Here is a 25,553-nt window from a genome sequence, read left to right on the forward strand (position 1 = left end):
AATTAACATTTGGGTCAATGGTTTTTCTTCATATAAAAGGAAATGTAATATTAAAAGAGGAACTAGTTTATACTAATGTGTTTTAATGAATATTTATACACACACACGTAGAGATACACACGTGTCTACTCAGAGCAGGGGCTGAGCCAACTGGTACTCTCATTCTGTCCCATCCATCGTTCCTTTTGGAGATTCTGTTCCGCCGACAAATTAAGTCTGAATCTGGGACCCAAAAAGAGAACATAGGAGAGAGTTTTCCTAAAGCATTAGTTCATGGATCACTCCAGAGGTGTTAGGTTTTAGGCACTGATGAGACACAGGGTAGCTGGCTTTAGATCCAAAGCTAAGTGTTATCAGCTAAGTGTTCTAAGTCAACACGGAGGGACACTCGCTTCCGTTCAGACAGACTCGGTGAGCGCGCCCTCGCTTCCAGCTTCTCCAGGACACATGAACAAGGCACCCGGCAGGGCCCGTGCCACGGGGCACGGCGCCCCGGGACCCTCCCGGGTGAGTCTGTCCAAGGGCTCCGGTGCGCTTTCCCTCCACCTAGGGCTCGGCTGCCGGCAGACTTCCCAGAGCGAAGGACACGGAGCAGGGAAACCCAGTGCAGGCCGGGCCAGGGGGTCCCCTTGGAGGCCCACTTCCTGGACACACCTGTTGGAAAGCACTTCTTTTTCTTTGGAGTTCCGCCACTTCATCCTTCTGTTCTGAAACCAAATTTTCACCTATTGATAAAATAATTGGACAAGGTGATCACTTACTCCACGTTACCTCATTTCAGCATTTCAAACTGTTTTCTCCTACCGTTCCTTCTACAGAACACTCGATTACGTGAGCCAGCCTAGCGGAGTCCTCGTGGGCTCCTTCCGAAGTTCAGTTAGTGCAACATCCTCACACATTTGTGAAACAAAACGACTGTGGTAAATCGGTTACATCTTGTAAGTCTGACATCCTTCAAGATTGACTTAACTTCTTCCATATTTTAAAACAATGTAGTCTGTGTTAACTTATTTACTCAAAGGAAATGTTACTAGCCATAGCATCTGACTGTTTATTTTGTGCCAAGTATCAGGCCATGCACTCTACGTGGATTACATAACGTGATCTTCACAGTGACCACACAGTCCTCATTTCACACATAAGAAGACGGAGCATGAGGCTCAGAGCGATAAACCAGTTCAAGGTCACACAGCTTGTAAAAGGGAAATACTCAGCCCAGAATCCACGACTGTCCCACTCCAGAGCCCGGGTTCTTAAAAACAGTCAGATCTCCGCAACTTTTGGAGACTAGATTGAGAACACATTCTACAACATACTGATAAATTGCAGGCTTTATACAGTTTCCAAGTTTGATTGCTCCCAAGACTTATCAAACTCAAAGAACTAGGCTTAATAAATACCATGGATTGTAATTAACCCGAAAGTGCTCATGATGATGTTTTCTAACGTGAGCCATGCTTTCCGCTCACCCCGCCTGAGTCGCTCTTTACTGTTAACCTCTCTCTTTACTGACTAGGGAGTCAGCTGTGCCCGAAAAGAAACTTCAGCTGGTTTCCTGGTATCTCGAAAACCAACGCCATTGTTTTCCTGTGTATTACGCTGCATACTGCAGTTTACATCCTGCCATCTACAGTTTAGTAGATTTCTATTTTTAAAACAAAAACTGGAAAACTTTTACTCAAAGAAATAATTATTAAAGTATATCAACCAGATATGCCTCCCAAAGAAAGGAAAAAAATTCTAAGATGGTCTTTCCAGGTTGGCGAAAATCTTTCTTCACTTTTTCAACTTGTTTGGTGATGTTCCAAATGGCTATAAAAGGAACCTGCACCAGGCAACTGAATCCAAAGGACTGCCGTACCTACAGCCCTGTGACTGAGGCTTTTCATAAGGGAACAGTACTAGTGTATTCGGTTCTATTCATAAACTCATCTATTATCTGCAGCGTATATTTACTCCTGGAATTGGTGTACTTCTAGTGGGTTTCCACTAAGACATTTATTTGTTTCCAATAGTGATTCTTGCCTTTCTCATCACATTCATTATGTTCTTCTTTCCTTAGCTTTTCAGTGTATCTAGAATATTTTTGAGTGATGTCTCAAGAAAAAACAAAACCTGAAAGAAACGCCTTCACAATGAATGGTATTGGCACAAATGTACACATTTGGGGGAAAAAATCATAAGATGAATGTTCTACCTCTCAACAAATATAAAAACAAATTCCAGATGGACCAAGCAGCTAAGTGTAAAAACAAAACTATAGAAGTTCTAGAAGAAAACATAAGAGATCATCAATATAGCCTTGGGGAGAGGAATGTTTTCTTCAGCACGACATAAAACCCTGGGGCCACAAAGGAGAAGACAGAACAGGCCACATAAAAATGAGAAATTTCTGTAAAAATAAAGATACCATAAACTATGAAAAAGCCACAAACTACCCACAAGAATTAAAAGCAGGGACTCAAAAGACACTTGTGCACCCATGTTCATAGCAGCATTATCCGTGAAAGCCAAAAGGTGGAAGCAACCCATGTGTCCAGTGACGGATAAATGCATAACAAACTGTGGTATATCCATGTCATGGAATACTACTCAGTCTTAAAAAGTAAGGAAATTCTGTCACATGCTACAACGGTTGAAACTGCAAGACAATCATGCTGAGTGAAATATGCTCATCACAAAGGGACAAATACAGAATGACTCCATTTATATGAGACACTTAGTGTAGTCAAATTCATAGAGACAGAAAGTAGTGGCTGCTAGGGGCTCTGGGTAGGAGGGGGTCATCATTTAACAGGTACAAGTTTCAGTTTTGCAAGATGAAAATATTCTGGCAATGGAGGGCAGGGATGGTTGCACAACAATGTGAAATATACTTAATGCCACTAAATGGTACACCTAAAAATGGTAAATTTTGTGTTATATATATAATTTACCACAATAAAAAGAAAGCCACAAACTTGGAGAGGCTTTTTGCCATGGCTGTGTAACAGGAAAATGTCACTAACTATAATATTCCAGATATTTTGATTAACAGTCAAAATAATTGCAGCATATCAACAAAGATGATATGACAGACAAAAATGGTGTAGCCAGGAAAAGATAAATTTTCTGGATAAAAACAGCTGGTAAAATGATTAAAAGATCCTCAAGTTCTGGTAACTGGAAAATTCAGATTAAAAAAAGTAAATAATCTTTTTGTACTTACCTTCAGAGAAAGCAAAATACATACAGAGTAGGATCCTGTTTTTATTTAAAAACATATATACACAGTTCTAGTCTCAGTTTCCTCATTTGTACAATAGGGATAATAAAAACAGCTACCTTATAAGGAAAAATGACATCAAATGTAAGGGTACCTGGTAGCCATTAGGCATGTGTCTGTGTTATTATATGTTTGTTCATATACAACGCATACATATATTTAAAAAATAATACGTGGTATGTCAATAAATTCAAAGCCATTTATAAATGACTATAGAACCAGAGTTGGATTGGACAGGGAATGAGTTTTCATCTTTAACTTTACCAATTTCCCTTTTGTTTGAGTTTGTTGTAATAAATGCCATGTCTTAAGTGTGTAAATAGATATATATGCAAATAAGAAAATGTTAAATTGATTCTGAGATGTTCACCAAATTCAGTAAGATAAAAAGCATTCATTCCTGAGGTGCCTTAATTTTTAAAACAATATAATCACCTATGTGAAACTACGCACCTATGGATGGGAACTGGATGATAACATGCAAATAGGAGCACTATTTTCTTGAATGGAGAGATTAAGAGCATCCCCTCATAAATATGCTGTAATTTGCACACACTGTCTTTTCAATAGTCTATTTTTAAGAAGATGGGCTGCACTATCAGAGACGTTGACGCTTTCTCAAAGCTCTGCAGATCCAACCCAGCCACTTTTCATCTCTTTACACCTCCTTCAAGTTCTGCGCACCCGACCAGAGGCACCCCTAAGCTCCCAGACCTGCACCTTTTCTCCCCTCGGGAGTTTCTCATCCATGCCAATGAGTCACAGGCCAAGCCTGCTGAGTGCCCACGTGGTCCTGCTCAGGCCCAGTAATGCCAGAGGACTGGAGAGTCCCATCACCAGCTCCCCCTGGGGATGCAGGCCAGTCACAGGGCTGTCCCTCCAGAGAGAGGGTCTGTGTGAGGCTCCACTGAGGACCACGGAGGCGGCACCTCCACTCGGCAGCATAGCTGACCTGCAACGGCGTCTGCAGAGCGATTGTCCTGTGTGTTATCTAACTGCTCTTGCACTTCTGATTTACTTTCCCACGTGGTTGTAAAAATTCCTGGGTGCAAGGAGAGCACCCTAATCCGCCCCCACCAATATTCCCTCTTCCTGCCCACCTAGCAGTGTCTTGCACACAACAGCCCATCAAGGTACAGCCGCTGATGTGTCATATACAGAAGCTGCTCTGGGGCATAGACAGAATTCCTCTGTGTGTCCCTGTTCTGTAAATGAGAAACTGGGGCCCCAAGCAGCCAGTTACGGTGATGGGCTCACCAGCACCGCACCTCGAGGAGACCACGCTGGCTGGGCTGACCCAGGCCGGCTACTCTCTCCCACACCACAGAACTTCTCCCTACGACCAGGAAGAATCGGGCGGTGGAGGGTGGAGAGCCCTGTCCTAGGGGAAGGAGGCAGGGTCAAGGCGAGGTTCATGCCAAAATAGCTGGTTTAGTAAAATCCGAAGTTAGAAACCAGGTCATTTGTACTGAAGGAAGAACGCAAGAGTGTGGTGGCTGACACAGAGCCCGCTGCCAGCCCCTCAGTGCCCCGATGCTGATACACAGAAGCCAGGTGGGTGCAGCTGTGCCAGGAAAGCGTCTGTGCCTTAGGGGCTGCCGGCCCCCTGGCGAGGGCCCTCGTGCACGGACGTCCTGCACAGCTGTCTGGGGTGGCCCCAGGTGATGCAGAGCGTGAAACCCAGAAGCAGGTGGCCTGGGGCGGCCCGGCTCCAAAGCAGCTTCCTGCGTGACCCTGGACCCAGTTCACTTCTCAGCTCCTCACTGGGAAATAGGGTGAGGACGGTGCTTCTCTCATAAGGTGTTTATAAGAATTAAACAGGAAAACGCTAGTGGCTTATCCTGCCAATTATTTATCGTAAGCAGGCCAGTCTTCAAATGGAGTATTCTGTACTTCCCAAAAGGCCAGGAAACCTTGTTCAAAATTATAGGAAACATCAGCACCCTGGAAGGGTTTGTAAGTTTCACAAACGTAACAATACTTAACTGTGCTCGACATCAGCCCAAACTGTGAAATGACAAAATCCATTAAGATCATGAGCCCCTCATTCATGCCTAGATTGTGGATTGGGATTAAGACAGCAGGAAAACTGGCTCCTGCTTGGAATTGGGCAGCCTGCTTCCCTGAAAACAGAGCAAACAACTGAATGATATAAACGCCACACCTTAACATTTCCTTCATTTGGGAAGAATTAATGAACCTCTCAGTAAATGGACTTATTTCCAAACAGGAAATGGGACCTATGTTCCCACCCACTAAAAATCATGAAAATCACTTCAACAACACCTGAGTATCCAGCACAAAGCCAAGTACAACAGACACTTGGCAAGTGGAGGGGCTCCTTGTGCCCCCTGCCCCCCACCAGATCCGGAGCCCCAGGCACTGCCCTGCCCTCCCGTACCTGCGATTCCTTCAGTCCCAAGCTGATGGCAAGTTTCTTTCGGTCTGTCTTGCTGATATATTTCTGCTTCTGGAACATTTTCTCCAGAGCTTTTCTCTGGTCCTCAGAAAAGACGGCTCTTCTTAAAATACCCCTCCGAGCTTTAGCATTAGAGTCCTGAGCCAGGAGAGGCAGCCCTCCGCCTTCTCCTAGAGGAAAGATAGAGAAGCCCAGTTAGCGCCGGCGAGCAGTCAGTCCGTCCGTCCCCAGGCAGCATCCTCCTCCTTCTTACCATGGCCAGATTATCCCGTCTCTGGACTCTGAACACCTAGACCAGCGCTTCTTACTCTGCTGAGAATCTGATAAATGTCCTTTGCTCCCCACTGGGGAAAAAGTGCACATGGCCGTCTCCCAGTTTTGCATGTCATGTCAGCAAGCCTGTGATCCCAGGTTACAAAACGCCTATGTGGAACAAGCTATAGGTGATTTAAACACATCTGTTTTCTCTTATTCTTCATTTATGCATTCATTTATTCTCTGAACAAATTTTTGAACACTTGCTCTATGCCAGGCCCTGTGCTCAGGGCTACACTTTGAGAAATAAGACAAATGGTTTATCACACCCTCAGGCATTTACTGACCCAGCGTCATAGCGTGATGAAGCACCCCAGGGCAGGCCCTTTGGGGGCACAGAACAAGGGGCTGGTCTCGATCTGTGTGTCCAGGGAAAGCCTGCAGAGATGGTGAGTCTAAGAAGGAGGGTCTGGGAGACCCCCAGTCACCACCACCCCCAGTTCAGGTGGTCATCAGCTCCTTCATGTCAGAGCCACTTCCTCTATTTCCTGCCTTCCTGTGGCCAGCACAGCCCTGACGTCCACCCCTGAGAGTTTCGTTCATCATCCACCATTCATTCTTCACTCACTGCGCTTCCTGGTTTGGGAGGCAGAATAATGGCCTTCCTAAAGATGCCCACATCCCGGTGCCAACAACCTGTGAATACACCACATTATATGGCAACACAGTGTTAGGATGCAAATGGAATGACATGTGCTAATTAGCTGGCCTTGAGGTTTGTAGAGTACCCTGGGGCACCCAGGAGGGCCTGCTGTAATCACAAGGGTCCTCAAAACTGGGAGAGGGAGGCAAAAGAGGAAGTCACAGTCAGAGACTTGAAGATGCTATGTTCTTGCTTTGGAGGCGGACGCAGGCGCCACTAGAAGCTGGAGAAGGCAAGGAAATGACTCTCCCCTGGAGCATCCAGGAAGGGACACCCCGATGTTAGCCAGGTGAGGCCCACTCCAGCCTGCGGACCTCCAGAGCTGCAAGATCATAAGTCTGTGTTGTGTTAAGATGCGAGGCTTGTGGAAATCTGTGACAGCAGCAGGAGGACACTAGTATGCTGGCCATCAGGCTCACCGGGCTATTTCCTGAGGAAGCCAGACAAATGGCACATGGTCCCTGCCTTCTTATGGGAGGACTGAGCCACGAACACCACTTGAGACTATAGGCACCAGGAGAGCAGGTTCTCCAGTTTATGGCATAGCTGGTATGCATTTTGGTGCTTAATGATTATTTCTAGACAAAGAAGCAAAAAATGTCTTAAGTACAGGAACCGAAGGATCTACAAAATGCTTTGGTACCACAGAGGAGGAGATGATGAGTTCAGAGAAAAGTTAGGCTGAGCCAAGTCTAAAAGAACAACCAAGCTCAAGAGGGGAGGATTGAAGGCCAGGGCCTCAGAGTGACCTGCACGTCTAGAAGTGCGAAGGCACAGGGAATACAGTCTCCAAGGAAAACGAGCAGCCTCAAGGCAGGGGCGGCCCGAAACAGAAGGCATGAGCAGGTGCCCCTTAGATGGAATGTGTGGTCCCCAGTTTACCATTGCCCACCTGGCTTGTTACTACCTGCCGGGCTCCAGAAAACATTTGGACCTCTGGCACAAAGACCGTGAAGTAGAACGGAGCCAGATCACAGGGGACTATGAGGATCCGGGCCACGACCCAATAGGGAGTGAGGATCACTCGAAGGTGTTTAGGCAGGTGTGACATATCAGCAACCATATGCTGAGCATATAAAAAGCATGTAAAACACACTGAGCATATACAGTGTGACTCTGTCCTGTCCTACATCCCCTGTGCTAAGCCACTGATGTGCATTATTTTACCTAGTCAACCAATCTATGCCAGGAATGCTACTATTAATCTTCCCATTTCACAGGCAAACAAAATGAGGCTTAGGCAGCTTAAGAACTCTGTCCAAGGTCACACGGCCAGGGTTTCACCTGGGAAGACTGATTCTTCTGGTCAAGACACTCGGTTGTTTTCAAACTCCCTGGCAAGTCATACAGACCTTACACCATTTAGTGGCTAAGTCAGACCTGGTTTTTATGTACCACCGTCCCTTTTAAAATGAGGTTCCAGGACTGAACAGGTGTCGGCAGTCTGGCCATTAGGGAGCCCAGTAGGACTATTCTCTCTCATGTTCTGGACATGCTGGTTCTAAAAGCACAGTCCCAGGTCCCCACGTTGCTCTGCAGACACGGACTGAGCTGTCAGGACAGCCCTCTCCTTCTCTGCTCTATTCAGCCAACTCTCTCCCTCCCCTATTCTGTGCATGTGCACATGTAACAGGGAATCTGGAATCAGGACTTTATCAGCTGCCTTATTAGATTTCACGTTGGGTTCGGGCAAGAGATGTAGAGCAGATCAGGCACAGGCACCCCATGTCACTAAGGGGTCCCCGTCCCCGCCCCCCACCCTCCACGACGCATGAGCATTTGGGAAGAAAGGGAGCTCCGTCCCAGGAATGTCACACAGGTCCTTTCACTGCCTCTGTAGAACCGCTGAATAGAGCCATCAACTTGGAAAATCTACTTCTTTGAGCCTCTGACTCCTTTGAACATTCTTCCTGGTTGGCCGAGTGTCATTTATGTCCAGAGCTCCCCTCCCTTCCCTACCGAGAAGTCAAAACCTATATTCAACTTATTGTACAAACTTGATTCTATTTTCAAAATAATTAGGCTTCTTTCTCTATTAAAGCAAGATGCCGTGTCCCCCTGAAGATCTTAGACCCTAAAGAGAAGTCCTTGAAAGAGCAGCTTCTGCGCAGCCGGCGGTGGGCCTCCGCAGGGGCAGGGGGTCCTCGGCCGCCCGGCCAGGAGGCGGGAGCAGGAAACAGCACCGCCGGCCGAGAAAGACACGCACAGGACCCCCTACGTTCACAGCAATAAAAAGGCCCCCCGTCTGCCTTCAACAAAATCCTGTATTTACACTGGGAGAGTATATTACGTTCTTTTAACAAGGAAGGGAAGAAAGTACAATGATCTTAAAAGGTAGAATATAAGCTCATCTCCCAGGAAAAAGGCAGACAGCTTGTCCCATAGGAATATTTCCCTGCTTGTATTTTTATAATGCTCTGAATTTAAACTTTGTTTTTTAATGCCTAAAAGTCTCTAAAGGTCAGATTCAAGCTGGGCATTCAAAGACAGAACAAAATATCTGATTGCTTTAATTAGCTATTCGACATAATTAAGACTCCTATACTTTTTCAGGTATTTTTTTAAGGTCATTTCTTGCATAACTTCCACAACTTTCCATTTCATGTTAGCTGAGAAATGTTTTTATTTTGAAAAGAACTTCATGGAGATGATATCAAAGATTTTCCTTACGCTGCTTAGGGGGGAGGAAGCACATTTACGACAGCCTTTTCGTGTTTCCCTCCATTGTCCAGGTTGTTTAAATAGCTTATTCCATCATTTTTTGTATGAGAAGGGCGCTGGATCAATGATGGTTCCCACACTGTGACAAGTCAATCATAAATTGTAACAAGGGAAGTTAAATCAGTTTCCAATATGTGAGTCATGTTAAAAAAGTAAAAACGGTATTTCACTTGCTGGTTATAGACGTATTGATCTGAGGCCACACTTGTGGAAAGTGTGAAGTCAATATTGTGAGCAGTGATGAAGGCCACTGACTTCACCATTTATCACAATTTTTAGTATACACCTTAATTTTGGCTGTCCATGTTGAAACTTAACGCAAGACTACTCAGACTGCTCATCGTCCTCTTTTCATACAATGGAAAAAAATGTAAATGCTTGGGCATAAAAATCATTCTTATTATTGAAAAAAGGAGAAAAGAAAGAGAAAATCTAGTAAATGCCTTACATAAGGATTACTATGCAGATAGATGTAAGCCTTATTACCTGTTCCTTGATACCATGGTTATATATGCAAAATTCTTTATTGACAGCATGAAATCCACCCCTTTCATTATTTTTTTGCTACCGATATGATGAACATTATAAACAAACAAAACAAAAGATCCAGTTCAGATTTACAACTAAGGAGACACAGAAGTTTATGAGAAACATTTGCAGCCTCCCTACACTGTTTTAAAACACCAACTGTGGAAACAAAGACAAGCCAAAGCCAGCACACCCCATCCGTGTCCTGAACGTGCCAATCTTCCCCTTGCATGTTGTCATCAGTAAAAGATACACGTGTCCAGGGACAGACACCACAACCTACAGCTGTTTTGCTGAGAGTTGAAGAGGGCAAGACTGAGAAGCACATGGCGGAAAAGGGTACTTGCTTAAAGTAATATTTCAAGCAATTGAGAAGATGAAATTATCTAGAAAATGTCTTTAGAATTCTTTTTTGTGCTCTCTTCATTCAACCAGTCTGGGCATTAGTCCCGTTTTATGGCTTAGAGACTATCATTAAAACGCTACCATAAATAAATAAACACACACATACGTGAATGTCCACCTGTTAGATGAAATTTTTTGTCTGTTTCCACTTACCTAAACCACACTGCCAGGGATTTTCTAAAGTAGAGGACCAGTATTGCATCAAGGTGAAATACACTAGGTGTGGGGCTGCTTTTAATCTCCATGGTGGAATACAACACCATGTGGATTTCATTCCACAGAGATGCCCCTAGGCTACCGTATCAGATATTTGGGTTTTAAACCTCTACTCCAGAAATCTTTTCCTGATACCCTAATCTATGGTGATAAATGTCTCCTTAATTTGCACAGCAGTTTTCAATTGCCCGGATGGGGGGACCACCTTGAAGGAGCGAGCAAAGGGTTTAGTCACGGTTTCTACTCTCCTGTTTGAATCAATACATTCTAGTTAAATGGACAATTAATAGGTCACTTCCAAAATAGTAGCATGTCAGTCCTGGTTCATAAACAATCCCCACAGCTGATAATGGGCCCTGTGTATTCAGCAAGCCCTGTATACACTGAGCCCATCCACTAAATCCCCTTTCAGGTGGACACGGTTATATGGGAAGATGAGCTAGAAAGAGTCTATAAAAGTCAGTTTCACTCACTGCTTTATTTCTCGGTCAAGTGCTGTAAATGGTGCCCAGAAATTCACTCGGGATGTGAGACAGGAGAAAAGACTGGCACACAGAGCCTTGCTTTATTGGCCACACAAAAGGGCAACTGACCCCTGCCCAGGCCTTTTCCATGCAAAATGCTTCCTAAAGTTCACCTGCACAGTGAAAAATCACGAGGTCATGTGGGGACGAGCCCAGTGAACGTGGTGATGGGCTACGGCAAGGCCGCCCATTGTGGGGGGTCCCCGCCTGTGAGGCGCCCCGTGGGAACACGCCGGCCCCTGACGAGACGCTTGCGGCTCATTGAATGGCCAGCGTTTGCTGCCCCACTTGTCAGGGATCCCTCTGCTGACGAGCAACTGCTCTCCTGAAACATTCAAAACACACACACGCAGAGAGGCAGCGGGGACCCCAACACGGAGCCCACCGCCTGACTGTGTAGCCGTTTCTTTTCACCGGACAGAGCTGTTTACCTGGAAACATGTCTCCTCTCGGGCAGCAGGAACGAAGGAGCCCCTCCACCGGCCTTCTTTATCATAAATGCAAATTCCCTGCCTCCAAATTCCTGTCTGACCCAGAAGTCTCAAGATCAAGGTGAACTTGTAGCGAGACACTTTTTTCTTTGCTTGGGAGTGATTGTGTGCACTCACTCTACAACGTTTTGAAAGTTGTCCTCCCTCCACCTCTGGACACTAGTAAAATTTTGTAATATTTGCAGAAACGCTCTCTTGAAAATACTTCCTATGACTCTGGTTGGTTTTCTTTAAGATCATAAAAAGGAGGTACTTATCTCTTTTGACAATCTTGACAATTTTTAATTATTCACCATGGACACGTAGTGACTGTGTGACATCTGAAACCGAATGGAAATTTTACATGGCACAATTTCTTAGCTTTCCTTCCCTCCTTTTTCTTCTTCTTTAAATGAGTACACATTTAATTGCTATACATTTCAGAAGAATCCAAACAGGTCCCTCTAAGACCTTTTCTATCAAACGGGAACCAGGTCGCTCCCCCCAGTGGGTGAGTGTGGGGTTTCAATGCCCTCAGAAACCTCCCACAATGGCTCAGTGTGCCCAGCTCTGATAAATCTCTGGAAAACTCCTGAATGGGAACGCTGTGAGTTTTAGTGGGGAATTAGCTCCTTGCCATCGCACTGCCAATTAGGTTTCCAGAGCACATTAAATCCTGCTGCTTCAGTGTACAGAGGAGCTGAGGCATTGCTGATGAAGCGTGAAAACTTACTTGGAAAAGCAGTGGCGGATGCAGGGCGCTGGCAGGACTCACCGCAGCACGCCGAGCAGAGTGGGGGTGCGCTCAGAAAGCAAGGTTTGGAAGGCACTGCAGAGAAAGCATGGATCTCATTGATTAGCCGTTTTTTCAGACAAGTTTCCTGAAAGCCACCGAGGAAAGCCCTTCATTTTCTGAGCCTTTACTTAGTTGTAACTCTTACTGAAATTAAAGTCATTTTAAAGGACCCCCATCGGTCAAAGACCTTGCCAAATAACTGAATCAAGACATGGAAGATGTGGTGGAATGCTTCAAATTATCGAAACCCAACTTAATAGTTCATTTTCTATGTGGTCATAGTTGTAAGTAATAAATACTGACCACACATGACAGAGCAGCGCTGCCCAGGAGAACGCTCTGTGATGACGCAGGTATCCTAGATGCGCACTATTCCATACGGCACCTGCCTGCCACCTTTGGCCGCTGAGCACCTGCAATGTGGCTGATATGACTGTAACTGAATTCTTGAAGTATTTTAAATTAAATAGACTCATGTGGCCAGGGACTTTCGCACTGGACAGCATAACTTGAGATACAATACTTATCAAGAAACAATTTGAACATTCAGTGCATAAGTTTAATTTTTTAAGAAGTATATCACTGTGCTATTTACTTTCAGAAGGTTCTTCGAAACACATAGTTTGTTGGAGTCCAAAGTTGGTAACAGCTTATTAACTGGGCAACTTCATGACAAAATGTTTTTTTTTCCAATCACTTTTACACATTTAAAAGTATTTGAAAATAGTAATAACATTTTCTCTCAAGAGAAATCGAGTTAACCTGAAAGCATTTGTGTTTATAGTATTAAGAGTTGCTGTAAAATTCTGTTCTACTCATTGCATAAAACTACTGTTACTCATAATGTTTTCATTACACATACATGGGACGGTTATCGTTACTCTTGAAAAATGCAGAAATTTTAAACTTTGCTCCTCAGCAGATGAAAAATAGCTATAAGGGATGTCACAGAACATTAATAATTGCTCTTTACTGAGCATTTGCTATATGCCAGCCTTTGGTTAAATACCCTGAATATTCCATATCCTGAGTATAATTGGGGTTAGTACAAGATAAATATAGGTGAGATTTCCTGAAGGTGGGCAGTTCTCTTTTACCATGCTACACCCAGCAGAGCATGTGACACATTCTTAGCATAGTTTCAATAAATTACTGAATGACTTACAAAACTAATAAACAGGAAACTTCTGATCTTAGATAACACACCTCTGACACACCCTGAAATACAGTATCTTCCATAACAGATAACCTCAAAATCTAGAATATGACTTGAAAATGAGTATTTTTATTACTCTCCCTTCATAGTCAATGGCAACTTTTTCTTTTCTTAATCTTACTTAGTGCATATTATTTTGATATGCATACATACCTTTTTCAAGAACACAGTAATTTCAGGCTTGTATTTTAATCAATCAATAAGCATGTGTTTATTTTCATCAATACTGTTGAAGGATATATCAAAATAAGTGCAATGCCCAATAAGAATTTTATAGTCTCAGGGTCCTTAATGCCTTCAAATTGCAAATTAATCATGAATGCAGGTTTTTCTATAATCCAATGGAAAGTTGTCAATATTAATGTTCTTAGCTTAATATCTGGATTTTTCAAATAATAATGTTCATCTTAATGCTGTTTTCAAAATATGGCAACTAAGCAACATATGATAAAGAGACCCTTTTGGTGTTTAAAAAGTACTATAAAACTTTTTTTATTTCATTGTTATCATAAGTTGTTCTAATATTGACTGTAAAGAATCATAGAAATGATACACCATTTCATTTGAATTTAACATCTCAAACTGTATTATAAGCATATGACATTATTTAGGCAATCATATTTTCCATTATTCCTATGAATATATGAAGTACTTTGACAAATGAAAATACATTTCTATGTACAAAAGCTGCTTCATTATGCTTATTCTCAAGCATTTTTGTTAACTAAATTATTTTGCCTCCAAAATAAACATTCCATAGATAATTAAGTTATGGCTTTTGTGCTGTTTGGCGTTTTAAATAAAAGTAAAAGAAAAAGACTCAGTAATGTTGCATTTACATATGATGAAACATTTATCATGACAGCTAGAAACACACAGATAAAAGAAATATTTTCATTCAAACATAAAGTATAGAGAATAAGTACACTAGAGATACGGTTAAAATAACCATGAAGGATATGGTGCAAATTACAAATTTTACTATTCTAGTCAAAATGTAACTCAGTCTAATCCTATGGCCCTAAAAATGGGACAAATAATGGATAAAAAATGGCTGGTTCACTTCAGACAAGTGATCAACTAAATTCATCCATGATGAATGAGGTTCCATGATACATGACCTTAGTGTTAAATTTAACCAAAAAAAAAAAAAAGGTTTTAACTGAACAGTCTGAAACAGAGTTATGTTACCCTATATTCAAACAGTAAAGTGGTAATCAAAATAACACACTATCTACAGTAACAGCTCCAAGAGCTAAAGAATTCGATGTGACGTGACTGGGCTTAAAGTTCTCTTGTGTAAAATTTCTTCATCATTTTAAATCACCTCTTGGACCCACACATACTGACACAGGAGATTAGTTAATTCCCGATTCTGCACGCAAATGCACCTGGTTTAAGCTGGCTTACGTGGAAGTTGTGTGAAATCCCCATCAAGAGCCCTCTTTCTCAAACTCTCTTACTGCAGCCTAACTCAGATGCTGACCCAGCTGAGCACGTGATTGCAGGGGTAGAAAGGCACCAGGAAATTCTCATTTCAGGCAATGCGAGGCATTAACTACATGTATATCACTCTTTTAAATGTTTGTAAAGCACACCCTTTTTAAAGCAATGAGCAAAAAAAGGAAACTCAAAAACAAAGTGACAAGTTGACAGTTGTGTTAAAACGTTGGTGAGTCATTAAAGAACTGCTTTGAAGATGCCCGAGAGGGACAGAAAGCAGGGAGATTTCCTTCCGGATGGCGGGCGCGTTAAAGGCCATCAGTGCAAATTGGATGCAGGCACTTCATCATTGATCACACTGGGAAGAATTCCTTGCAGGCTTACTGAGCGATATCTATGACAATGTTTAGGAAGCGCCTACTCTACGGCAGGCACCGGACTGGCTACACACGTAGCACAGGCTGTCTATTTCCTTGGCAGCCCGCCTCTGACGGGCATGCATCTGGAGTGTGGTGACAACTGTTTTCAGCAAATGGTTTTTAAAAAGACAAGAGAAGCATAAATAGTTTGGCGTAGTATTTAGTGATTATATCCCATGAGGGATAAGGATTTTGTGCACACAGACTGCCAGTAATTCCTGAGAGCTGGAGCCAGAAAGTGGACACATCCCCAATTAAACTTCTCATTAGAGAAAAAGAAATGGCCTTTCCTCTGGGAAAAAACGCACACTGTCAGCTTGTACAACGCGGAGGATCCTCTGGATTTGGCATCCTGCCAACTGATCTAACTCCCAGTTTCTGTGGGAATCTACAAATGGCAAACAAATGACTTCAACTTTTTGGAACTAAACTGTCTGAACCCAAACAACTAAAATCACTTATTCACAGAAAACTTCATTGAACCTTTCACAACTTAATCAGATGTTATGGCTTATCTGGACACAGAATCAAACTATCTACTAATTATTTCAAATGTTTAAGAGGGGAATTCAAAAAGCCAACTTCACGGCAAACTGGCCTGATTTTCTTTTTTACCTTAATAACTAACTAGATGGGTCCCTGACGGAAGCACTCCACAGTCAAGGAGGGTGACAAGCCTAGCGACAGAGAAATTATTTTCAAAATTCTGTTGTTTAGAAAGCAAGCAATAATTTTTTTTAATTCATTTTTTGCATTCTCTATGAGGGAGATAGGGAAGAGCAACAGGTATCTACACCGGGTGAAACCACATTTTTTTTTTTATTGTCACTGCAAACGGAGCTGACATTTCAAAGAAAGAACACTGAAGACCACTAATAAAATCTCCAGATGAATTTCAAGAGTCCTCGGCTGTGCTCTGCTGATTGGGTAGCACATTTTAGGGAGGATGAGGAGAAAAGAGAAAAGGTTCCTTAAGTCAACCGAAGGGTCAAACAATACCTCTGGGAAAGAGTAACTGGGAATCAAATAATTCCCAAAGGATGGTTTTAATGACCCCCTCTGCGTGCCGGGTACATGGGCACTGAGAATAAAGAAATCTCAACTTCTGACCTGAAAATAATACACTATTGAGCAGACTATCTGGAGAAGAGTGAACTCAAAAACAAGACTAAAGGGGGCAACCATCCGTCTTGAGTAATAAGACCTAAGAAATATCACTTATCTAATGAGGTGTGATTTCTTTTATCACCCAACCTGAAAGTAGTTCATTTATGTGATCCACATGCAAATCTGCCTTCATTCAAAAGGGAAAACAAGGATATTCATCCTTTATCTTTCTGCTCATCAGAAAGCCACAGCATTATTTTTGCCTTGAGCATTTCAGAGACAGAAAAACAAAGGTCTTAATGTTCTGGTCGGCTCATGAGAAGATAAATCAAGTGCAGTGTTTACTTGTCTGATTCTGTCTTTTTAATTCTGTGCTAATAATATTTATTGCATATCGATCAAGTGCCACATAATGCACTGTGTGCTGGGACAATAAATAGGCAAGGGTAATTCCCCTCCTTGAGAAGACAGAATTCTGCATTTTGTCCCTTAATTTGCAGATTTGAATCTGCTGGTCAAGGAAAAGAAGTGTACATTTCTCTGAACTCCCAAATTCAATTTTGTTCTGTAAAATCTGAGCATTCCCAGTGAAGGAGATATGATCTGAAAAAATTCACACTGTATGTTTCCCTAGCCAGTGATTCTTAACCCTGAATACACATTAGAATTATCTGGAGCACTCTTCAAAGATGCAGATGCCCAGGCCCCAGACCAATCAAACAGGACTGACTCGGGCTGGCTGGGAGGGGCCCCTTAAGCACAGCATTTTTTCAAAAGCTGTTCAGGTGATTAAAAGGTACAGCCAGGATGGGACCACTGAGAACACAGACCGACGCCTGACAGTGGCGGGCGCTCAATCCATGTCAGCTGTTCGTCCTGCCATTACCAGCCTGGTCTGAGGTCAACCCTAGGACAACACACAGAACTCAGCAGCGTGGTCCAGGCTTCCACTAAAACTCAGAGGGAAGAGATAGCGTAGTGTGAGCAGGGCTGTGGTGAAGAAGGCTTGAGGCAGGACCAACACCATAACCTGGGCCTTGGCTGGGAAGGTACTGAGAATGGCGAGAGACAGAAGGATGCCAGCAAGGGGGGCGGCCCAGCAGGAGGGGAGGCAGGGCTGGGGCGCACGGGGCGGCTCCGGGAGCCCAGCCACCTGTTGGCACAGGCCCAGGGGCCGACGGGAAGCCCCTGGCTGGAGGAGCTGAACCCGCCCGTGCCACGGAGGTTTCCAAGGACAAACTGTATTTGGTCTCATGGCCAAACGGGGATAATAGAGGATTTCCTGAGGGTTTGGTGATAGGACAAAGCTTTAGGTTCGAAAAATTCGCCTGACAGTAGTGGCAGAGATGCGCACAGGGGCAGGCTAACCGGGAGGACCCTCCGCAGGGATGACACGGGGGGCAGCAGGTCGACAGTAGCCGCTGGTTCGGACCCCCCAGGGGTGGCCCAGCCTCACGCCGTGGGGCCCGAGCCCACCGCCCGTCGAAGGCGGTTCCTACCGCTGCCACCTGCCCCCCGGAGGAGTCTTCGCTGGCTCGGAAAAAATGAGCAAAGTGTGTTGGGATGTGGGGACGCCTCTTGCTGGGGGTACTGCCCCATCGACGCCATGGAGGAGAACACGGTACCAGAACGGCACCGGCAGAACCCTCCCGGCCCGGAAAGGCTGCCCGGGCCCCCCGCTTTGCCACCGCCGGGGTCAGGTGCACATGACCCCCCTGTCCCCAGGACAGGGCAGGGGGTCACGTCTGCGGGCGGCCCTCCTGCTTTCACCCTGTGGCAGATTTTCAACAGCTGCGAATTACTTAGCCCCCCTCCCATGGCGAGGAGGGTTCTTTCCCCTTCGCTTCACCTGGGACGGTCCTGCCGGCGCGCTGACCCAGGGAAGTGGGGGTGACACTCTCAGCTTGCAAGGCCACATGGTAAAAAACTTTGCCGATACCGGCTGGTGTCCTTGCAACGCGCCCTTTCAGAAGCCGGGCACCAGGCTACCAGCAGCTCGGGACACCAGGGGGATCAGGGGTGGAGGGCAGCTCCCGCTGGGCGCAGCGGGCCCGCCCCGAGCGAACAGCCACCCTGGACACCCAGCCCCGGGCCTTCAGAGGCCTGCGGCCCCTGCGGACGTCCACCCGCAGTGGGGTTCTGAGCCGGGACCACCCCGCAGCGTGCAGTCAACCCACAAGAGAAAAATCATAAATTGTTCCTTTAAGCCTATAAATTTTTCGATGGTTTCTTGCACAGCAATACCCATTTCATCAAAATTTTACTTATGGTAGAATGGTGGACAAGAGTCTAACATGAATGGGCTTTCGAGGTATGTGTTTGAAAGTCACATGCTGACCCCAACCCATGTTCTCATTTAGAAATGAGGAAACAGTGAGGTCACATGAGTTACTTAGGATCGTATAACCAGCAACAGAGAGACCTCAGACTTGAATCTAGGCTTTACAATCATAGACATGTGGCTGAAACCAGCCGAGAAAACTTCACGGTATTTTAAAATTTACCCAATTTGCCATTTATGCTTTGGAGGAAGTGTTGGCAAACTTTTATCCTAAAGAGCCAGCTAGTAATTACATCAGGCTTTGCAGGCCACACGGTCTCTGTTGCAGCTATTCAATTTGTTGTGCAAAAGCACCTACAGAAAATACATTTGTAAAAAAATATTCCTGCTTTGAGGAATCAGCCTGTCTCCTGGTTTCAGACCCAATATAACTACAGAATTGGTTCAACACACCTAAATTCGATCCAGCCCTAGGACAATCTGTTAAAAAAACTTGCCAAAGGTCATGGTTTTTAGTCTCTTTCAATGTGCATAAATCTTTCCAAAGAACAGTTTACTAACTCCTTCATATTTTTTAATTTAAAAAGTGTTAGAGATTTAAACTTTTACATCTCAAGAAATTTTTAGTCCTCTCCACAGGACTGGTACAAGTGTATAGATTGTATATTTTATATCTCTGACAGTCACTAGGAATTAATAAAATTAAGATTGTTAGGGCATCGTGCCTGAACATGTGAAAGGAAGTGAAACCTAGTTTGTCTTTGGAATATTTATAAGCAAGAAGGCAATTAAATATTCAGCAAAATATAGGAAAAGGCTTAAAAGATTTTTTTCTTTTCTTCTCCCAGATGCTTTGGCCCTGAAACAAGAGTCTAAAATCTTAGAGATGCTTTTTGATCTTTGACTTCAGAAAGAATTTTAGTGCCCTGAGTTTACTGTTCATATAACTAACCAAAAAAGAAAAAAAAAATGAGTTCCTGAAATATTCCCAACTAATAGCTGTTTGACAAATGAATAGTGCTATTAAAATGAAATCAGTTACGGTAACTTTATTGGCAGTGCCCAATCAAGGACTGACCGGAGGCTAAAAAGAATGAAAGGGAGAGATTTCATTTGAAGTGGAAACATGACTGAAAGTAAAATATTTTGGAATAAAATGTACAGGGATCTGGTAAGCATGTTAAGGCGAAACTCCAATTTCTTACTAGGAGAGTATAAAAAAATAGATGTATAATCTAATGAAGTCTTACATAAGGGTTCTAACAAGCATTCCTAGATAAAAATCATATCATTTCTTTTTACAATTTGCCTTTTTATTTATGACAGACTCCAGGTGTATTTGAATGAAACTCAGTTACTTAACTGACTTAAAAATTCTGTACCTTCACTATGAAAAAAAATCACTGTAATTAAGAAAACATTTTACTTAGAGCCTCCACTAACCCAAGATCAAGTGGACAAACATTGTATTAAGAGCTACAAATGAAGTTCCTTCAAAGGATGGATTCTAAAGTTATGGACAAATCAACAATGGAAAGAGGCTGGTGGAGAGCAGGTTGAGTGAGGGGTATTTACCCCTGACCCTAACATAAGGACACGTTTGTGTAAATATTTTAAAGACAACACTTCACTCCTATAAAAACTTTCATAGCAAAGAATCTCAAAGTATTTTATAAACACATCTATTACCTACTTACACATTTGTAACTTTCAAGTTGCTACCATCTCTATCATTGTTCAGCAACAGCCTAGCCACAAAATGCCTTCTTACCACAAAAAGGGACTTTCTTCTAGTGAGAAAAAGAACAGGAAGGAGGTGGTGGACTCCAAGAGGGACACAATGGAGTCCAATGCACAGCTTTGGCTTCAACATCCGAGCCACATTTATGGCAAACAAATGTAGATAAAATCACTGTGGACAATCCTTTTAAATTGCCCACAACATATGGCATCCTTTGCCCTCCTGAATAAAACTCTGAATCCTATGTTTATTTCTGCCTACATTGGAATGCAATTTTCTGGGCATTCAAACCATAGTGCCTCTTAAAATAACCTCCAAATCCCCAAAGTGAGTAAGTGCTAAGGGATAAATTCTAAAATGTTCCTACTCCTGTTTTATTATTAAATCTCAATAGCTTCCATACATGCTAACACACTGAGATTCCTTGTTGTCAAAGAGAAGGAGGGAAGCATATGTTAGGGGTTGGGAGAGAGAGAAGTGCTCCAATCAGAGGCAAATCAAACGCAGAGAAACTGTGACCTGCAGCTCCTGCTTTGACATCACTTGGTAAGGAGGGTGGCGTGCTCCGTCAGCAATGAGGAAGGACTCTCAGTCCTCTGGGTTCCCTTCGCTGCAGGGAATTCTTGAGCCTGAAGGAGTTCACTGACTTGAGGACCGTATATCAATTTGCCTGGAGCGGATTCCTCATACACTATGTAAAAGTTATTAATATGTTAGTATAAACCCAAAGACTGTTAAGCAGATTACAAAAAATATACAGAGGCAGCACGAACAAGGTTCAGTCTCATCTACCAATTCCACCAAAGGACGGCCGAGGTGATGGCCTGAGCAAAAACCACTAGACCGGGTCCCTTGCCCACTCCTTTCTGGATTCCCCAAGCTCTCCGCCCCGGTTCAGGATCAGCATCATCAACATGCACGGTTCTGTGGCTTCGATTTGTCAGAACAAGTCTGGAGCACAGTGCTCGCAACAACTGGTACCAAACTCTGGCTCAGTAAATCAGATCACAAAGTCTTCGGTTGGAATAATCCCCAGCTGGAGCAGAGAGCCATCTTCTCCACCCTCCTCAGGTGCGGAAAATGCAGAAGCTACTTTATTTCACACTCCCAGTGAATCTCAGTGAAAGTGAGAAAAACTACAACTTGAAGCAGAAAACATAGCTGCAAGTAGTTTAAGACAGAGTCAAGGGTTACGAAGTAAATAGCAACTGGGCCTGGGAGGCGGTCAGGAAAACCAGCATGTAGGTTAACTACCAATGGTGAGAAACAGTCCTAACCAGGTGCCAGAGCAGATACGGTGGATCTGGCCCATTTTTCTACCATACAATACAACACACTTGAGACAATTACTCTAAAAAAAGTTCAATTCACCTATCCAGAATTAACATTTGCTTTCTAATCTTGTTATATGCAGTAGATTTAATAATCAAGAAATTATATTCAAGAATTTATCTTTATAGCAAGCATTTTCCAGTGTTTAAAGTAATAAATGCTATTAAAAAGCAAGGCTATGTCCACTCACCTTAAAGAAAATTGGTGGCATAACCAAGAGAAATTTAAATTGTTAGCTTTTTGCATTTCAAGACCTTTTATTTACAGAACTATGAATATTTTAATCTACACAATATCTGCCTAAATAATGACATTAGCAAGCATCTAGGAAAGAATCCTCTGATTGGGATTTACTTGCAAAACCTCTTGGTTTCCACTAATAAACTATAACAGATCCAAGACTTCCTTCGTTTCAGATACAACTCTTAGAGGTGAACCTACTCACTGCCTCTTGCATTGAATGTGCCCTTTTGGTTTTTTAAGTTTTTAAAGTACTCTACATAAACAACCTGACAGCACGTAGCTATGGAGAGCTCCTTTTCTTATTCTAAACACTCAAACACCGGCCAACTTCCAGGGATGGAGAAGAACAGCTTCCTCTCGTCTATGACCCACAAGCCCACATCGCTGCTTCGTTATCACCACCTTGCAGACAAGATGAAAGCGAAGGCCAGTTTCCTTCCTTACAGGCTCAGATACAAAATCACAATCTGATTTATTATTCTGATACATGTACTTAGTTATCCCATTTTCCCTTATTCGTTTCTCATATTTAATGAAAGACCCAAGGAATATGAAGATTTGCGGCAACTTTTTTCTCTTTTTACAAGTCCATGGATGTTTAAACAGATACTTCAGACAAAAAGAAAACAAGCAGGTGAATAATCATTGTAGAGAAAAATTGGCCTATTATGAAGATTAGAGCAGCTAACAACTATGACAATGTTCGGCAAACCAGAAAACAGCCCAGAACATGGAACGCAAGCCCCACAGGGCAGAGACAGGCATGTGCTCCATTCCCTGATCATCCCACGGCCTAGGACAGAGCCCGACACAGGGGAGACGCTCAGTAAGCGGCTGCTGAATGAATGAGGTATATAGTGTGATCAATAGTGGGCAACAAAAATAATGAAGCAGAAATCTATGCCAGGGCAGAAAGCCCCTAGTTAAATGGTGCTGTTTCACTGACGCATTTGAAAAGAACTCTGGCGTTTTTTCATTCAACATTTAGGCTGGTGCAACTGAACAAGTTATGGTCGAGGAAAAAGTGGGTAGTTCATCTGATGAAATAATTCAAAATCACATTTTTCTGATTCACTCCTAAGTTAGTGTCTAAAGGATCAGAACTGCTTGTCCACTGGCATTTCAGAAAGAGGTATTATCTTTCTGAAGACAGACGCTTTTCTATCTCCTTAATACGCTACAGAATTTCAGACATTATTTCATCCCCTTTAATCTTCAGGGGACAGCTGACATCGTCAGTACTCACTATAACTTCATAACTACACGCGGTGTAAAAGAATTCCCAGCTTTGGGTAAGGCTAAAATCTGTCACTTAAATACAACTGGTGCTGAAAACTACACCCATTGGGAAATTTATAAAAATGAATGAAAAGACTGGTTATAAGCACATTTGTGGGCAAACATTTATGGGGTATTTTTTCTTTTTAAGATATTTTTCTAGTTTCAAAACTTAAATGCACTCTTAACAAGAATGATTTTTCAAAATAAAAGGTTATTTGTTCAAGTTAAAATTAACCTAGAAGAACATACTTCAAAGGGAAATATAAACACTTACACTCTCTTAATTATTCCAAAAATCATTTTTGCAGTTTGACACTCTAATACGTGTACAAGAAGGAATATGTTCTTGAAAACAAGAGGAATACAGGTAAGAAACCTTTTACCCCATAATTAAAATATTTTGAACAAAATGAATAGGTACATGAAATTCTTTGTCGGATTATTGAAATATCTGCACTTGATTCACATTTGGTTTAAATTTAATCTGTAAAATCTACAAAGGTTAAAATTAAGTAGCTGTCCATGTTGGGTAGCCAGTCATGGTCAGGAGCAATGTAAGGAATTTTCAGAATCAACGGCTGTGGACACAATGCCGGACCACCAACAGTTACGCAAAACACATTTTCTTGAAAATGTTCTTAAGTAACATTAATTATTTACTAACTTGTCTACACGAACCTGCTTTATAATACTTGGAAAAGCACAGAGTGGCCCAAATCTCGGAGGCACATACACTGCCTGCGTGTGTTCCTTCCCCTCCCGGGGCGCTGAAGCGCTTCCCAGCATTTGGGCTGCCACTGTGCGAGTGGGGCCGGCGCTCGCGTGATAATGCTTGTTCCGTTCTGTGAGCGACCATTTCAAACCGAAAGACCAGGACCGGCTCTAAACACGTTAGATTCTATAAAGCCATTAGCAGTAAATTTGATCCGGCAGTTTGCTGGGACAATGGAGTCCGCTGGAAAAGCGTCTATTAGTCATTCTGGACAAACGCACAGAGAATAAAAGAGCGACTGAAGATCGTCTACGGACGCAAGCCGCCCCCTACCCAGACTGTCTCTAAATCCACCTGGCTCTCAGCTTCTGAGGTTCCAAGGGGCTTGTCCTTCCACCGCCAATCCCCGCAGCCCCTCCTCACTTGACCTGAGATTTGCTCAAACTGTCCGCATCCTCTTCCCAGGGTTGCGGGAATTATAAGCAACGAAAAGCTCCCGTCTTCGGGTAAATTCCCATTTACTGGTGAACTTCCCGCCCCAGGTGCCCTGTCAGCTGCTTCAGCTCAGCCGGAAGGGAAAGTCCTGCGCCTTAGTAACCCGAATCAGAGCGAAGAAGGCCACAGCTTTGCGCAGCTCTCCTTCCAAAGACGCTTGCGAGCGCCTCTGCAAGGCCCGACCGTCCCGGGCGAGCGGCCAGCGCCCCGCGGCGGGCCGCGCGGAGCCCTCCCTGCCCAGAGCCTCCCGGGGAGCCGGGTGGCCTCCGGACGGGGAGTGGGAGGGGTGGACCTGGGAAACGCCGAGCAAGCGGCCCAGCGAGCGCAGGGGCCTGGGGCTGGGCCGCCCCTGCCGCTGCCACACGGCCGTGCCTTCGGGGTTCACCGGAGAGGCCGAACCCCGAGGCAGCCCCGGCCCCACGCGTGGGAGCAGGGGACAGGGAGGACGCTGGTGATGCGGGCCGGGCGGTCACCCCGACGGCGGCACCCTCCTCACCACGGAGGGGTTATCCCCGCCAACCTGGAGGTGCCCTGGGACGCGCCCGGCGCAGCGCGCGCCCCCAACACCCAGCCCCCGGGTCGCCGGCCGCTGCGGGAGAGCCGCTCACCTGGGGCCGAAGGCCGGAAGGCGCAGTCTCGGTCCCCCGGAGCCCGGCCCGGCAGCCCCGCGCCGTCCGCCGACGGGCTGAGCGCCTGCACCGCCCACCGCGGGCCGCAGGGCGCCCCGCCGGCGCGCACGTGCTCGGCCGCGGGGCACAGCTGGAGGGGAACCGGGCCGGCCGGCAGGGCCCGGGGCGGCGGCGGCGGCGCGAGCGGCGGGGCGGCCCCCGCGCGCAGCAAGTTCTCGATCAGGAAACTCTTGCCCAGGCCGCCAAAGCCCGGCGCGGGGGTCCAGCCCAGGAGCGCCGAGGCGGCCGCCGCGTCCCAGGAGGCGCCGGCGCGGGCCGCCGCGGCGCTGGGGAGCATGGCGGGGCCGCCGGG

The 25,553-nt window shown here is 44.5% G+C and overlaps 1 protein-coding gene across 2 annotated transcripts; it reads right to left on the minus strand.

Annotated features, from left to right (window-relative positions):
• Nucleotides 1-25,553, minus strand: DBX2 (developing brain homeobox 2). 2 transcript variants are annotated; one of them, XM_036889607.2, is made up of 4 exons: nucleotides 25,181-25,553; nucleotides 12,240-12,335; nucleotides 5,667-5,854; nucleotides 1-725 (listed from the first exon to the last, which is right to left on the minus strand). In XM_036889607.2, the coding sequence occupies exons 1-4, from the start codon at nucleotides 25,536-25,538 to the stop codon at nucleotides 399-401; spliced, it is 969 nt and encodes a 322-aa protein (XP_036745502.2). In that variant the 5' UTR covers nucleotides 25,539-25,553; the 3' UTR covers nucleotides 1-398. The 2 variants fall into 2 exon arrangements, with proteins under 2 accessions (XP_036745502.2, XP_057347858.1); XM_057491875.1 differs by lacking the exon at nucleotides 12,240-12,335.

The sequence above is a fragment of the Manis pentadactyla genome, chromosome 14 (genome assembly GCF_030020395.1).
Source record: "Manis pentadactyla isolate mManPen7 chromosome 14, mManPen7.hap1, whole genome shotgun sequence".
Lineage (NCBI taxonomy): Eukaryota > Metazoa > Chordata > Mammalia > Pholidota > Manidae > Manis > Manis pentadactyla.

Bases quoted from the DNA above. Each gene is read 5' to 3' on its own strand.
- DBX2 (XM_036889607.2), bottom strand. From the start codon at position 25,538: ATGCTCCCCAGCGCCGCGGCGGCCCGCGCCGGCGCCTCCTGGGACGCG. The intron at 12,336-25,180 runs GTGAGCGGCTCT...CTTTCTCTGCAG, and splicing joins CTTCCGGCCTTCGGCCCCAG to TGCCTTCCAAACCTTGCTTT. The intron at 5,855-12,239 runs GTAAGTTTTCAC...TCTTTCCTCTAG, and splicing joins ATCCGCCACTGCTTTTCCAA to GAGAAGGCGGAGGGCTGCCT.